This window comes from Bos mutus, chromosome 6 (genome assembly GCF_027580195.1).
Source record: "Bos mutus isolate GX-2022 chromosome 6, NWIPB_WYAK_1.1, whole genome shotgun sequence".
Taxonomy (NCBI): Eukaryota; Metazoa; Chordata; class Mammalia; order Artiodactyla; family Bovidae; genus Bos; species Bos mutus.
Genome location: NC_091622.1, coordinates 108,411,297 through 108,423,922, shown reverse-complemented (window position 1 = coordinate 108,423,922; position 12,626 = coordinate 108,411,297). Strand labels below are relative to the sequence as shown.

Genomic DNA, 12,626 nt, shown 5'->3' with positions numbered 1-12,626 from the left:
TTTTCAATGTTTCTACCCCCTCTCTTAAGGGTCTTATATTCTATAAAGCAATTTATAATTTGCAATTTATAAAAATTTAAAGTGAAAGAAAGTGAAAGTCACTCAGCTATGTCTGACTCTTTGCAACCCCAGAGACTGTAGCCTGCCAGGCTTCTCTGTCCACGGGATTCTCCAGGCAAGAATACTGGAGTTGGTAGCCATCCCCTTCTCCAGGGGATCTTCCTGACCCAGGGATAGAACTGGGTCTCCCTGATTTCAAACAGACTGTTTACCACCTGAGCCACAAGGGGAAGCCCATAATAATTTAAGATCTACTATGTTTTAGCTTGCTAGATCATTATGAGGATGAAATTAGATCATGTATATTCACGTTCCTCATAAGGTATCTGGTTCATAACAGGCACTCAAAAAAAGAGAAATTCTTTTATATGCAAAGGTAGCATAAAGAGTAAACCATAGAGCCTATTATACAGAGTGATGTAAGTCAAAAAGAGAAAGATAAATATTATATACTTTTTAAAAAATATTATATACTAATGCATATATATGGACTCTAGAAAGATGGTTCTGATTAATTTATTTGCAGGGCAGCAATGGAGAAACAGACATAGAGAACACACCTATGGACATTTTGGGCGGGGGGACAAAGGAGAGGGTGAGATGCACGGAGAGAGTAACATGGAAACTTACAATACCATGTGTAAAATAGATAGCCAATGGGAATTTGCTGTATGACTCAGGGAACTCAAACAAGGTCTCTGTAACAACCTCTGGTGTGGGATGGGGAGGGAGATGGGAGGGAGGTTTAAGAGGGAGGGGACGTATGTATACCTATGGCTGATTCATGTTGATATTTGGCAGAAAGCAACAAAATTCTGTAAAGCAGTTATCCTTCAATTAAAAAATAAATTAAAAAATGAGTAATCCAATGAAGTCATAATTCCATCACATGTCAGGGTTTCTGCAGAAAAACAGAACCATTAGAGAGTGTGTATATGTGTATGTGTAAAGAGACAGAGAGACAGAGAGAGATGAACTTTATGGAACTGGTCCACCTGATTGTGTGAGACTGGCATGTCTGAAATTTTTCAGATGGGTTCCTTGAAAGAAAAGTTGTGACAAACCTAGACAGTGTATTAAAAAGCAGAGATATCACTTTGCCAACAAAGGTCTGTAAAGTCAAAGCTGGGGTTTTACAGTAGTCATGTATGGATTTGAGAGTTGGATCATAAAGAAGGCTGTGCATTGAAGAATTGATGCTTTCAAATTGTGGTGGTAGAGAAGATTCTTGAGAGTCCCTTGGACTGCAAGGAGATCAAACCAGTCAATCTGAAAGGAAATCACCCTGAATATTCATTGGAAGGACAGATGCTGAAGCTGAAGCTCCAATACTTTGGCCACCTGATGCGAAGAGCCGACTCATTGGAAAAGACTCTGATGCTGGGAAAGATTGAGGGTAGGAGGAGAAAGCAGTGACAGAGGACAAGATGGTTGGATGGCATCACCGACTCAATAGATAGGAGTCTGAGCAAACTCCGGGAGATGGTGGAGGACAGAGGAGCCAGGCATGCTGCAGTCCATGGGGTCACAAAGAGTCGGACATGATTTAGTGACTGAACAACAGCAACAACAAAGCAGACTGGACACTCAGGCAGGATTTCTACATTTCAAGCTTGAGGTAGAATCTCTTCTCCAGGAAACTAGTTTTTCAAAATTTGACAGTCACACAGCATGTAGTATTAACCCATGGCTTTTCACATATTAGGGACTCTATCACATTTTATTGAATTCATTTGTATTTTTAGAAACATGTTTCTCATGTATCACCCCAAACTTTAATTTATCCATATTTAGTCAGAAAGTTTATCCTCTGTTTACTCAGCTTCCTAAAAGGATATTTTAAAAATATTACCATCACTGGTTTAACCGTATAACTTAACTTTGATTTATCAGCAAAACTCATTTGAATATTTATATTCTAATGTGCTTAAAGTGAAACTGTTAGCTGCTCAGTCGTGTCCAGCTCTTTGCGACCCCAAGGATGGTAGCCTGCCAGGCTCCTGTGTCCATGGAATTCTCCAGGCAAGAAGACTGGAGTGGGTAACCATTCCCTTCTCCAGGGAATCTTCCGGACCCAGGGACTGAACCCAGGTCTCCTGCATTGCAGTCAGGTTCTTTACTGCCTGAGCCACCAGGGAAGCCCAGTAAATAAAAAATATCAAAATAAAAAACTTTAATAATAGGGTCTAACACAGATTTACTAACACAGTTGTACTAAGCATTGTTGTTCAGTCGCTAAGTCGTGTCCAACTCTTTGTGACCCCATGGACTGCAGTACCCCAGGCCTCCCTGTCCCTCACCATCTCCCAGAGTTCGCCCAATTTTAGGTCCATTGTATACATACATATATTGCATTGTATACCTACCTATAATGTATGTATATATAATATTGACAAACCCTGTAAAGAAAGAATATTACTATAATCTCTGTTTTATAGATGAGGAAACCGAAACTCATAGAATTTAAATTACTTGTTTAAGCCCGTAAACTTGACCACAAATGAAAATTAAATTTCTTTGACTCTAGGCAAGTCCTTTAACTACTCTGCTTGAGTAGATCTTCATGTTCTTACGATACGAATTTATCTGAGTTATAATTGCAAAGGCACTGAGAAAACTTTAAATACATTCTGAATCAAGACATTTATCAGTAAATTGAAGTCTTCACATACGTAAGGAGAAATTGAAATCTTTTTCATATGAATTTTGTATAATGGAGATTTAAGTATTGAAAATCACTTGCTTAACTGCTTTTAATATTTCTTTCTCTATTGGAATTTTTTAGTTTTGGATTTTGTTTGATCTGTACAGTTTTAAAAATCTTTATTGAATTCATTACAATATTGCTTCTGTTTTATGTTTTGGATTTTGGCCATGAGGCATGTGGGATCTTAGCTCTTCAACCAGGTATTGCGGAGAAGGCAATGGCAACCCACTCCAGTGCTCTTGCCTGGAAAATCCCATGGACGGAGGAGCCTGGCAGGCTGCAGTCCATGGGGTCGCTAAGAGTCAGACACGACTGAGCAACTTCACTTTCACTTTTCATTTTCATGCACTGGAGAAGGCAATGGCAACCCACTCCAGTGTTCTTGCCTGGAGAATCCCAGGGACGGGGGAGCCTGGTGGGCTGCCGTCTATGGGGTTACACAGAGTTGAACACGACTGAAGCGACTTAGCAGCAGCAGCAGCAGCCAGGTATTGAACCTGCACCACCTGCATTAGAAAGCGAAGTCTTAACCACTGGACCATCAGGGAAGTCCACAGTTGTAGAGTTTCTGAAATAATGTTGTATACAACATTAATTCTATGCCATCTCAGTACAATAGAACTTTGGTCAAATAAGTTTGGGAAATTTGGGTTAAAAAAGTCCAAAAGAGTGCTTTTTGCAATATTCTCAGAGTCTGTTAGGCTCAAGTGCATCATCGTGTTCCAACAGTGGGGTAGCTATAGCTGTTTGCAAACTTTATTTGAAAAGCAATTCATGGGACTAGTGTCCCAAAGAACTTGCCTTTGGAAAATGCTATCCTGAAGGCAAGATGGTGTTTCATAACACCATCTTACTTGTCTGAATGTCTGAAACCTAATTTTAAAAACATAGGTAAACTGGAAATCCAGATGATTCAGCTAAGGGATGATTACAGGTAAAGCAGTTATGCTATATAGAGGAGAGCTGCAGAAAACAAGGTTTCTGAAGGGATCAAAGCAAAGGATATTATGTCTTGGAGAATATCTGTAGTGCTGCCAGTGCATGGAATCTGGAAATTCAGATTTTCATTAATACTCACGGAGTTCTCTATGCTAGTTCTTGATGGCCGGGGAAATGCCCATCCCCAAAGCTCCCACGGACATGTTCCAGGTAGTATTTTGCATTTCTACTGCAACTTTTAATTTTGGGGGGATGTTTTGACACGTATTACCTTATTTAACTGTGTCAGACTCACTGGTAGGTTGTGATAGGTCTGGTTTTCACAGCTGTGGAGGTGATTTGAGAACTCTCCTGCTTTACAAATTTTGGGTTTTGTCTGGAGCTTTGCTTTAGCAATCAGTGAAGCACATCCCCAAGCAATGAGGCAGAACTGTGGACAGCTGGGAATCTGCAGCTCACACACCAGCCTGGGGTTCTCTTACAAACAAGATTTTTTTTTTTTCTTTTCAAACAAAGGCTCTTAGATGATTATGAAACCAACAGGTTTTGTATATTAGTGGAATCTTCTTGCCACACAATAAAGTTCTCATCTGCGCACTGTGAAAAGGGTTGTAGGTAACTAGTCTTTTGTTGTTATTGATGTATTTTTGCATGTTGTTTTTCTGACTGCAACATACATTCATGTTTACTATAAAAAATTCATAAAATACAGAAATATATAACATGGAAAATGATAGTTTTCTATAATCTTGCTACTATTAATGGCTATAAATAACTTGGCTTAGAGTCTTCCAGATTTAGTTTTACTGTGCATATGCTATCAACCATATATGTGTATCTTTATAATTTTTTTTCGCCTGGGCCATGCAGCTTATGAGAGTTTAGTGTCCTGACCAGGGATGGAACCTGGGCCCTAGGCAGTGAGAGTTTGAAGCCCTAACCTCTGGACCACTGGGGAATTCCCCAGTGTCTTTATCATTTTAGTTTCAGAATGACATACAAAAAATTGTAGTAATTTTTAAGAATATACCTAAGTGAAGTATGAGAAAGTGGACAAACCAGTAAGCAACCCACCAGCCAAGTAAAAAAGAAGAGAGTGATACCAGTACTCTAAATGCTTCTTTCATGCCTTGGTCTTCATCATTACCCACTTCTTTCTCCCCAGAGGTAACCATTATTTTGACTTTTAATACCACAGGGGTTTTCTTCAACTTTATGTAAATGGAACCATGGAGGATGTACTCATTTGTGTCTGGATTCTTTCATTCCACATTGTATTGATGAAATTCTTCCATATTGTAATGTAGCAATTTATTCATTTTCATTGCTGCATGATATCTCATTATGTGGATATGTCACAATTCAATGGCTGATGGACATCTGGATATCTTCCAGCTTTGGAGTACTGTGAATAATGAACATTCTTGTGCACGTCTTTAGATGCATTTTGACTGCATAGAGAAGGGGATGACAGAAGATGAGATGGTTGGATGGCATCACTGACTCACTGGACATGAGTCTGAGCAAGCTCCAGGAGTTGGTGATGGACAGGGAAGCCTGGTGTGCTGCAGTCCATGGAGTCACAAAGAATTGGACACAACTGACTGACTGAACTGAACTGATTGGACAGATACTAAGAAATGAAGTTACTGGACTATAAGTGAAGAGGAACTAAAGAGTCTCTTAGTGAGGATGAATGAGGAGAGTGAAAAAGCTGGCTTAAAACTCAACATTTGAAAAACTAAGATCATGGCATCCAGTCTGACCACTTCATGGCAAAAAGAAGGGGAGAAAGTTGAAACAGTGACAGATTTCATTTTCTTGGGCTTCAAAATCACTGCAGATGGTGACTGTAACCATGAAATCAAAAGACACTTACTCTTTGGAAGGAAAGCTATGACAAACCTAATTGTTGTTTGGTTGCTAAGTTGTGTCTGACTCTTTGAGAGCCCATGGACTGTAGCACACCAGGCTTCCTTGTCCTTCACTATCTCCTGGAGTTTGCTCAAACTCGTATCCATTGAGTCAGTGATGCTATCCAACCATCTTATCCTCTGTCACCCCAAACCTAGTCAGTGTATTAAAAAGCAGAGACATCACTTTGCCAACAAAGGTCCGTATAGTCAAAGCTATGGTTTTTCCAGTAGTCCTATATGAATGTGAGAGTTGGACAATAAAGAAGGTTGAGTGCCGAAGAAGTGATGTGTTGAATCATGGTGCTGGAGAAGACTCTTGAGAGTCTCTTGGGCTGCAAGGAGATCAAACCAATCAATCCTAAAGGAAATCAATCCCGAATATTCATCGGAAGGACTGATGCTCAATCTGAAGCTCCAGTACTTTGGCCACCTGATGCAAAGAGCTGACTCATTGGAAAAGACCCTGATGCTGGGAAAGATTTAAGTCAGGAGGAGAATGGGGCAACAGAGGATGAGATGGTTGGATGGCATCATCGACTAAATGGACAGAAGTTTAAGCAAATTCTGGGAGATACTGAAGGATATGAAGGCTGGCATGTTGCAGTCCATGGGGTCACAAAGAGTTGGACATGACTGAATGACTGAACATCAACAACCAGAAGGTCATATATGTCCAACTTTAGTACCTGATGCCTAACAAGTTGCTGAAGGAGTTACAGAAATTTATGCTTAAACCAGCAGTGCATAGAATGCTCCACATTTTCAACACTTGGCAATGTCAGTCTTTGCAATTTTATTCTGGTGAGGGTATAGTGGTAGCTCATTGTGGTTTTCCTTTACATTTATCTGATTATTAATGAAGTTAAGACTTTTTAAATGTTATTGGCTATTTTTTGAAATGTCTATTCAAGCCTCGTGTCTAATATTCTGTTGATTTACTTGTGTCTCTTTCTTTTTTAACTCATTTATTGTTGCTTAGTTCCTAAGTGATGATGTCTGACTCTTTTGTGTAAACATTTTCAATTCTAGATACAATTCCCTTATGAGTTATATGAAATGAAAATATCTTCTTCCACTGTAGGGTTTTAATTTTTCATTTCCTTAAAGATGTTTTTTGATGAGCAGAGTTTTAAAATTTTAGTATAACTCATTTAATCAGCCTTTCCCTTAACAGTTGATTGGTTTCTTTTGGATTTTCTTTAAGAAGTCTTTGCCTACCTCAAGATTATGAAAATAGTTTTTCTAAGTTATCTTTTAAAACCTTTCTTATTTTTAAACTTAGCTTTATAAAATGCCCGAAATTGCTATGTGAATATGGTGTAGAATACAAGCTAGGGTTCATTTTTGTTCTATATAAATATCCAGCTGACCCAAGATAATTCACTGAAAAGAGAGTCCATTTTTCATTGCTCTGGGGTGCCACCTTTGTGATGCAGCAAGGAAAAAAATGATCTCTTGGAACTCCAGTTATATATTTTAAAAATATTCTGTATATCTTCTATGGTCTTTTCTGTAATTTCTTCCCCACTGTGTTTGTGTCCTTCATTTATTTCTTCTGAGTTATCTTTTGCCTTATTATTTCTCTCTTCAACTGTGTCTAGCCTTCCCTGGTGGCTCAGATGGTAAAGCATCTGCCTACAATGCGGGAGACCCAGCTTCGATCCCTGGGTCGGGAAGATCCCCTGGAGAAGGAAATGGCAACCCACTCCAGTATTCTTGCCTGGAAAACCCCATGGACGGAGGAGCTTGGTTGGCTACTGTCCAGGGGGTCGAAAAGAGTCCGACAAGACTGAGCGACTTCACTATCACTATCACTAATCTTCTATTAAATTTACTCACTGGGATTATTTCTGTTATTATATTTTTTATTGCTACTTTCCACTTGGTTCTCCTTTACATTTTCAACTTCCCTGGCTGAATTCCCTATCTTGTTATATAAATCCTTTTACATTTCAGTTATTTAACAACCATTATGTCCATTATCTGGATGTCTGTGGGTTACTTCTGTTGTTCACAGTTTCTCTTGATTTTTGGTTACAAAATTTTGGACTGATTGCTAGATATTGATAGTGAGACATTGTAGAGATAATTTGACCCTCCTACAGAGCGAATGGAGAAGGAAATGGCAACCCACTCCAGTACTCTTGCCTGGAAAATTCCATGGATGGAGGAGCCTGGTAGACTACAGTCCATGGGATCGCAAAGAGTCAGACAAGACTGAGGGACTTCACTTTCTTTCTTTCTATAGTTCCTTTTGGAGAAGGAAATGGCAACTCACTCCAGTGTTCTTGCCTGGTGAATCCCATGGACAGAGGGGCCTGGTGGGGCTGCAGTCTATGGGGTTGCAGACTCAGACACGACTAAGCAACTAACACACACAGAGAGAATAGAGCTTTGTTTCTAATACTCAGCATCTCAGTTCAATGAGGAATTGCTGCTGCTGCTAAGTCACTTCAGTAGTATCTGATTCTATGCAACCCCATAGACAGAAGCCCACCAGGCTCCCCCGTCCCCAGGATTCTCCAGGCAAGAACACTGGAGTGGGTTGCTATTTCCTTCTCCAGTGCATGAAACTGAAAAATGAAAGTGAAGTGGCTCAGTCGTGTCTAACAGGTTGCCATTGCCTTCTCCAAATGAGGAATTGAGGTGACACAAAAATTGGCTTCAGTTTCTGTGGAGGTGATCTATTTCCACTTCATCCACCCTAACTCTTAAGATATAGCTTTTCAGGAACTTCTTAACTTGAAAAATTGGGACTGGTTTACAAATGTTCCTCCTTTTGATATGCCTTGAGCTTCACTGTTTCTATTTTATAATTTTAATTAATTTATTTAGTTTTGGTTGCACGGGGTCTTCATTGCTTTGTGAGGGCTTTCTCTATTTGTTGGTGAGTGGGGTCTACTCTTCTTGTCGTGCAAGGGCTTCTCACTGAGGTGGCTTCTCTTGTGGAGCACAGGCTCTGGGTGCTTGCACTTTAGTAGATGTAGCACTCGGGCTCGATAGTTGCGGCTCACTGACTATACGTGGTGGGCTTCAGTAGCTGTGGTGCACAGGCTTAGCTGCTCTGAGGCATGTGGAGTCTTCTTGCCCCAGGGACTGAACTCATGTCCCCTGCATTGGCAGGTAGATTCTTAATCAGTTTTGCCACGAGGGAAGTCCTCATTGTTTATTTTTTTAAAATTTGGCTGTGCTGAGTCTTCATCGCAGTGTGCTGTCTCTTTGTTACGGGCTTTTCTCTAGTTGTGGCATGCTGGCTTCTCTTGTGGAGCACAGGCTCTAGAGCATGCAGACTCAGTGGTTGTGGTACACTTAGTTGCACTGTGGCATGTGGGATCGTAGTTCCCTGACCAGGGATTGAACCCAGGTCCTCAGTATTGGAAGGTAGATTTTAACTCCTGGACCACCAGGGAAGTCCTGACCTTCATTGTCTGCCCCTTCTCCCAGCTCTATGAGACTGTTAAAGGGCTATTTATTCTCTCTCTTGACTCTAGTCTTGAATCAGCAGGTACCTCCTGGGGAGAGTGGGCCTCAATGCTTGTTTTTAATTTTTGAGCTTCCTTCCTCTGAGCTCCATAATTACCCATGTCATAACTTGGTAATTCTCTGATATTATCAAATAGATTTAAAATATGTATAACTTTTCTAATTTTCCTCATCTACTTTTTTTTGTGGAAGCTTATATGATCCTAATGGTATTTTTTGCCACATGAGTATTTAAAATTTTATGTACACCTAAGTATTTAATTTTTTGACTGAGCTTCATGCCATGCCTATATGGCATGGCACTTAACTTTTTCTCCTAATTTTTATGAACACATCTAGTGATGTAGACAGTTCGTAGTGATGGTGGTGGAGCAGAGAAGGGAAAGGCTTGGGGACTAATAGCAACTGGGTAGTGACTATTGTGGACGGCTCTATCTACAGGTGAAGGGACTGAGACTCTACACTGGAGCCCTGGGTTTCAGGTAACGTGAGTAGAAAGCAGTGACACATCAATACAGACCATATCTAATGATGTCCAGGAGGTGATACCCACTAGTACTGAGTGCTTATTATATGCAAGCCATTGTACTGTTTTACTTTGCAGTGGTTACTTTAATTCTCAACCCTATGAAAAAAGCGGTGCCTCTCTTTTATAGATAAGGAAATTGAGGCTCAAGGTCACACCTCTAGTGAGTGAGGGTCTGTAATTAGAACTTCAGTTCGGCTGCCAGCATGAGTACTTGCTTACTCTTTACTGCTTTCCCATTTGAATTCCCATATTCTTTGAGAACTACTGCCTCTGAGCTAAGCTTTTTGTGACTTAAGCTTCCTAATTTGTAAAATGAGATAATTCTACCCGATTTATAGGGCTCCCATGAGGAGTGAACCTGATAATCCATTAAAAGTAATTAACAAGGAGACATAGTAGGCCGGCATTAATATTGTGTAATTTATCTGACTATGTTGAAAAGTTCAATTATGTTTTTTACCTACCCTACTGGACTGAGATCATCCAGAATAGCAGTTCTCAAAATTTTAGGGTTCAAGGCCTCCCTTTACACTCTTAAGAATTATTGTGGACCCCCAAAGTTTTTATGTTGTTATAATTCTCATTATTCCATTGAAATGGGTACCAAGAAACGTTTGCCCCTTTAGCTCTCAGTGGTGATGCCATACAGATTATGCATCCTCTGGAAAACTTCTAGGTATATTTGTGAGCGCATGAACGTGAAAAAGGAAAGAAAAATGAATTATTAGGAAAGCACTTTCGTCTTTATTGGGACCCTGCAGGGTAACCCGGACCACACTTTGAGAACTGTGGCTCCAGCTTAAGCACTTCGTGAAGGAACCATGGGATTCCGCCGTTTGGCTAAGAAAACGCAGGATCTGAGAGGAGTAAAAAACGAGAAGGCTGCGCCAAGCCAACATTTCACTCTCGCGGCATCGCCCCGCGGCAGTTACACTTTCTTAGCCATCTCTTGCTCCTCGGCGGTACTGCAGTTCTTCCGGGCGCGCGACCCTCAGGACCCATCCAGCCGCGAGGCCCCTCCTCCCCTGCGCGCGCTCCTCCTGGCAACTGGCGTCCCGGGCGCCCAGAGACAGGCCCCGCCCCGCTGCCTCATCTCCGGGTCCGAACTCCCTGGGCAACCGCGGAGTGCAGCCTCGGTGTCACCCCGCCCACCCTCCTAGTCAGGCTAAACCATTCGCTTCAGGGATCTCCACAGGGGGAGATGATGGAAACAGGGGGATTTCACAGAACGTCTACGCGCTACTTTGCTCCTGTTTTTTCTACCTAGTTTAAATTATACTCTTTTTTTTCCCTCTTCATCTCGCTAACGGTCCGTGCGAGGGGTAGTGTCGCGTCTCGCCCGCTCGGTTCAAAGAGCCCCCTCGGCCCAGGCCGGGACTTGGGCCGGCCCGCCAGGGAGGCTCGCGGTCTGCGCGGGTTGGCGCAGAGGCGGGGCCGCGCGCCCGACGTAGCGCGCGGTGGAGGCGGGGCTGTGCGGCCGACTTAGCGCGCGGTGCTGTGGGGGCGGGGCCGGGCTCAAGGGGCGGGGCGGCGGGCAAGATGGCGGCCGGCGAGTGATTCTTCCCGGATACCTCCAGTGGCCTCTGAGACACCGGGGCCGGGGGTGGGGGGAGTCCTGTCCCCGCTGCCGGCGTTCCTCCTCTCCCCCGCCCCCGGAGATCCCCCTCCTTCCCTTCCTTCTTCTATTTCGCGGGGGTGGGGTCGGTGGGAGGGAGGGTAGGCGGGCCTCGTTCCTGGGACACCATGTCGGACTCTGAGGAGGAGAGCCTGGACCGGCAACTGAAAATCGTCGTGCTGGGGGACGGCACCTCCGGGAAGGTCAGTCCTCTGGTGCGCCCGCCGTGCCAGGCCTGCAAGGAATCCCGGCGCGGCCCCGGCGCCCTTCAAACCTCCTCCTCCTCCCCGTCCCCCCGGGCGTCGCCGTATTTCCGCGAGTGCCTGGGCGTCTGGGCTCAGGCCCGCCAGGAGGTGGCTTGGGGCCCGACACAAATTAGACACTTGAAGTCCGACGAGAGCTGTCCAGCTCCCTTAAAAAAAAAAAAAAAAAAAGTCATTTCCTAATCCCTGCCTGGATCGCGAACTCCTGCTTCTCTTCAAGACCTGAGCCAGCATCGCCTCCCTGGGAAGCTTTCCAGCTTCTCGCCTCTGAGGACTAGCAATGATTTGCCAAAACATCTTACCTGTTTTTCCTTTAGTCCAGGTCACACTTTGCGCCTTCCCCCAATTCAGTTTACCGTTTCTGATGCCTCCGCTGCACTGGGAGCTCCCAAGAGCTTGATTCTGGAATCAGGCTCCCTGGGTGAGACAGTTGGTGCTCCCATCACTTTACTGGTCGAGTCACTGGAGGGCAAATTGCTGTCCCTATTTGTGCTTCATCTGCAGGGTGGGTATGTTGATAGGGGTCGTTTCGGAGGGGTAAAGTGTGCGAATCCACAGTAAATGTAAACATCTACATGCAGCTTGCAGGACACCGAGTGGACGGACTAAACGTTAGTTTCTGTGTTAGAGCATCATACCTGTTCATCTCTGTTCCCCAGCACAGCACCTGTCAACGCAAACATTCATTCAATAAATATCTCTCGAGCTCCTCTTATAGCCTGGGTGCTGAGGGCAGGGCTGCCGGCATGACAGATGGCATCCTTGCCTTAAAATCTGTCCTGTGACGACAGTTGATTGAATGAAGCGAGTGCGTGAGAATATCTGGCCGCCAGTCCCCTTTACCTCCGAGGCAAGGGTCTTTAACCCAGGGTTGTGGAGCTCCTGAAATGGAGCAAACATTGCCCGGTCCTGGCTCTTTGAAGACCATTGGTAAGATCTTGAAGGATTCTGGATCCGCCCCGCCCCCCAAACAAGGAGCAGAGCCTCTGCCCAGGGAGCCTTCACACCTGTCGCTTCTGTCAGTGGCGCCAACGCTGTCTGGTCATACTGCTAAAGTTTGTCTCCTTGCTTCTCCCGTCCCTTTTCCCAACCAGAAGCTCCAGAAACGCGGGTT

The 12,626-nt window shown here is 43.5% G+C and overlaps 1 protein-coding gene across 2 annotated transcripts in view; it reads left to right on the top strand.

Moving 5' to 3' along the window:
- The first annotated feature begins 11,167 nt into the window (after positions 1–11,167).
- RAB28 (RAB28, member RAS oncogene family) overlaps positions 11,168–12,626 on the top strand; it is a 91,391-nt gene continuing 89,932 nt past the window's right edge. The window contains exon 1 of one of the 2 annotated variants that reach the window (XM_005890074.3): positions 11,168–11,452. In XM_005890074.3, the coding sequence (XP_005890136.1) occupies positions 11,378–11,452 (75 nt within the window). In that variant the 5' untranslated portion in view covers positions 11,168–11,377. The remainder of the gene's footprint in view (positions 11,453–12,626) is intronic. The other variant, XM_005890073.2, reaches the window with a different exon arrangement.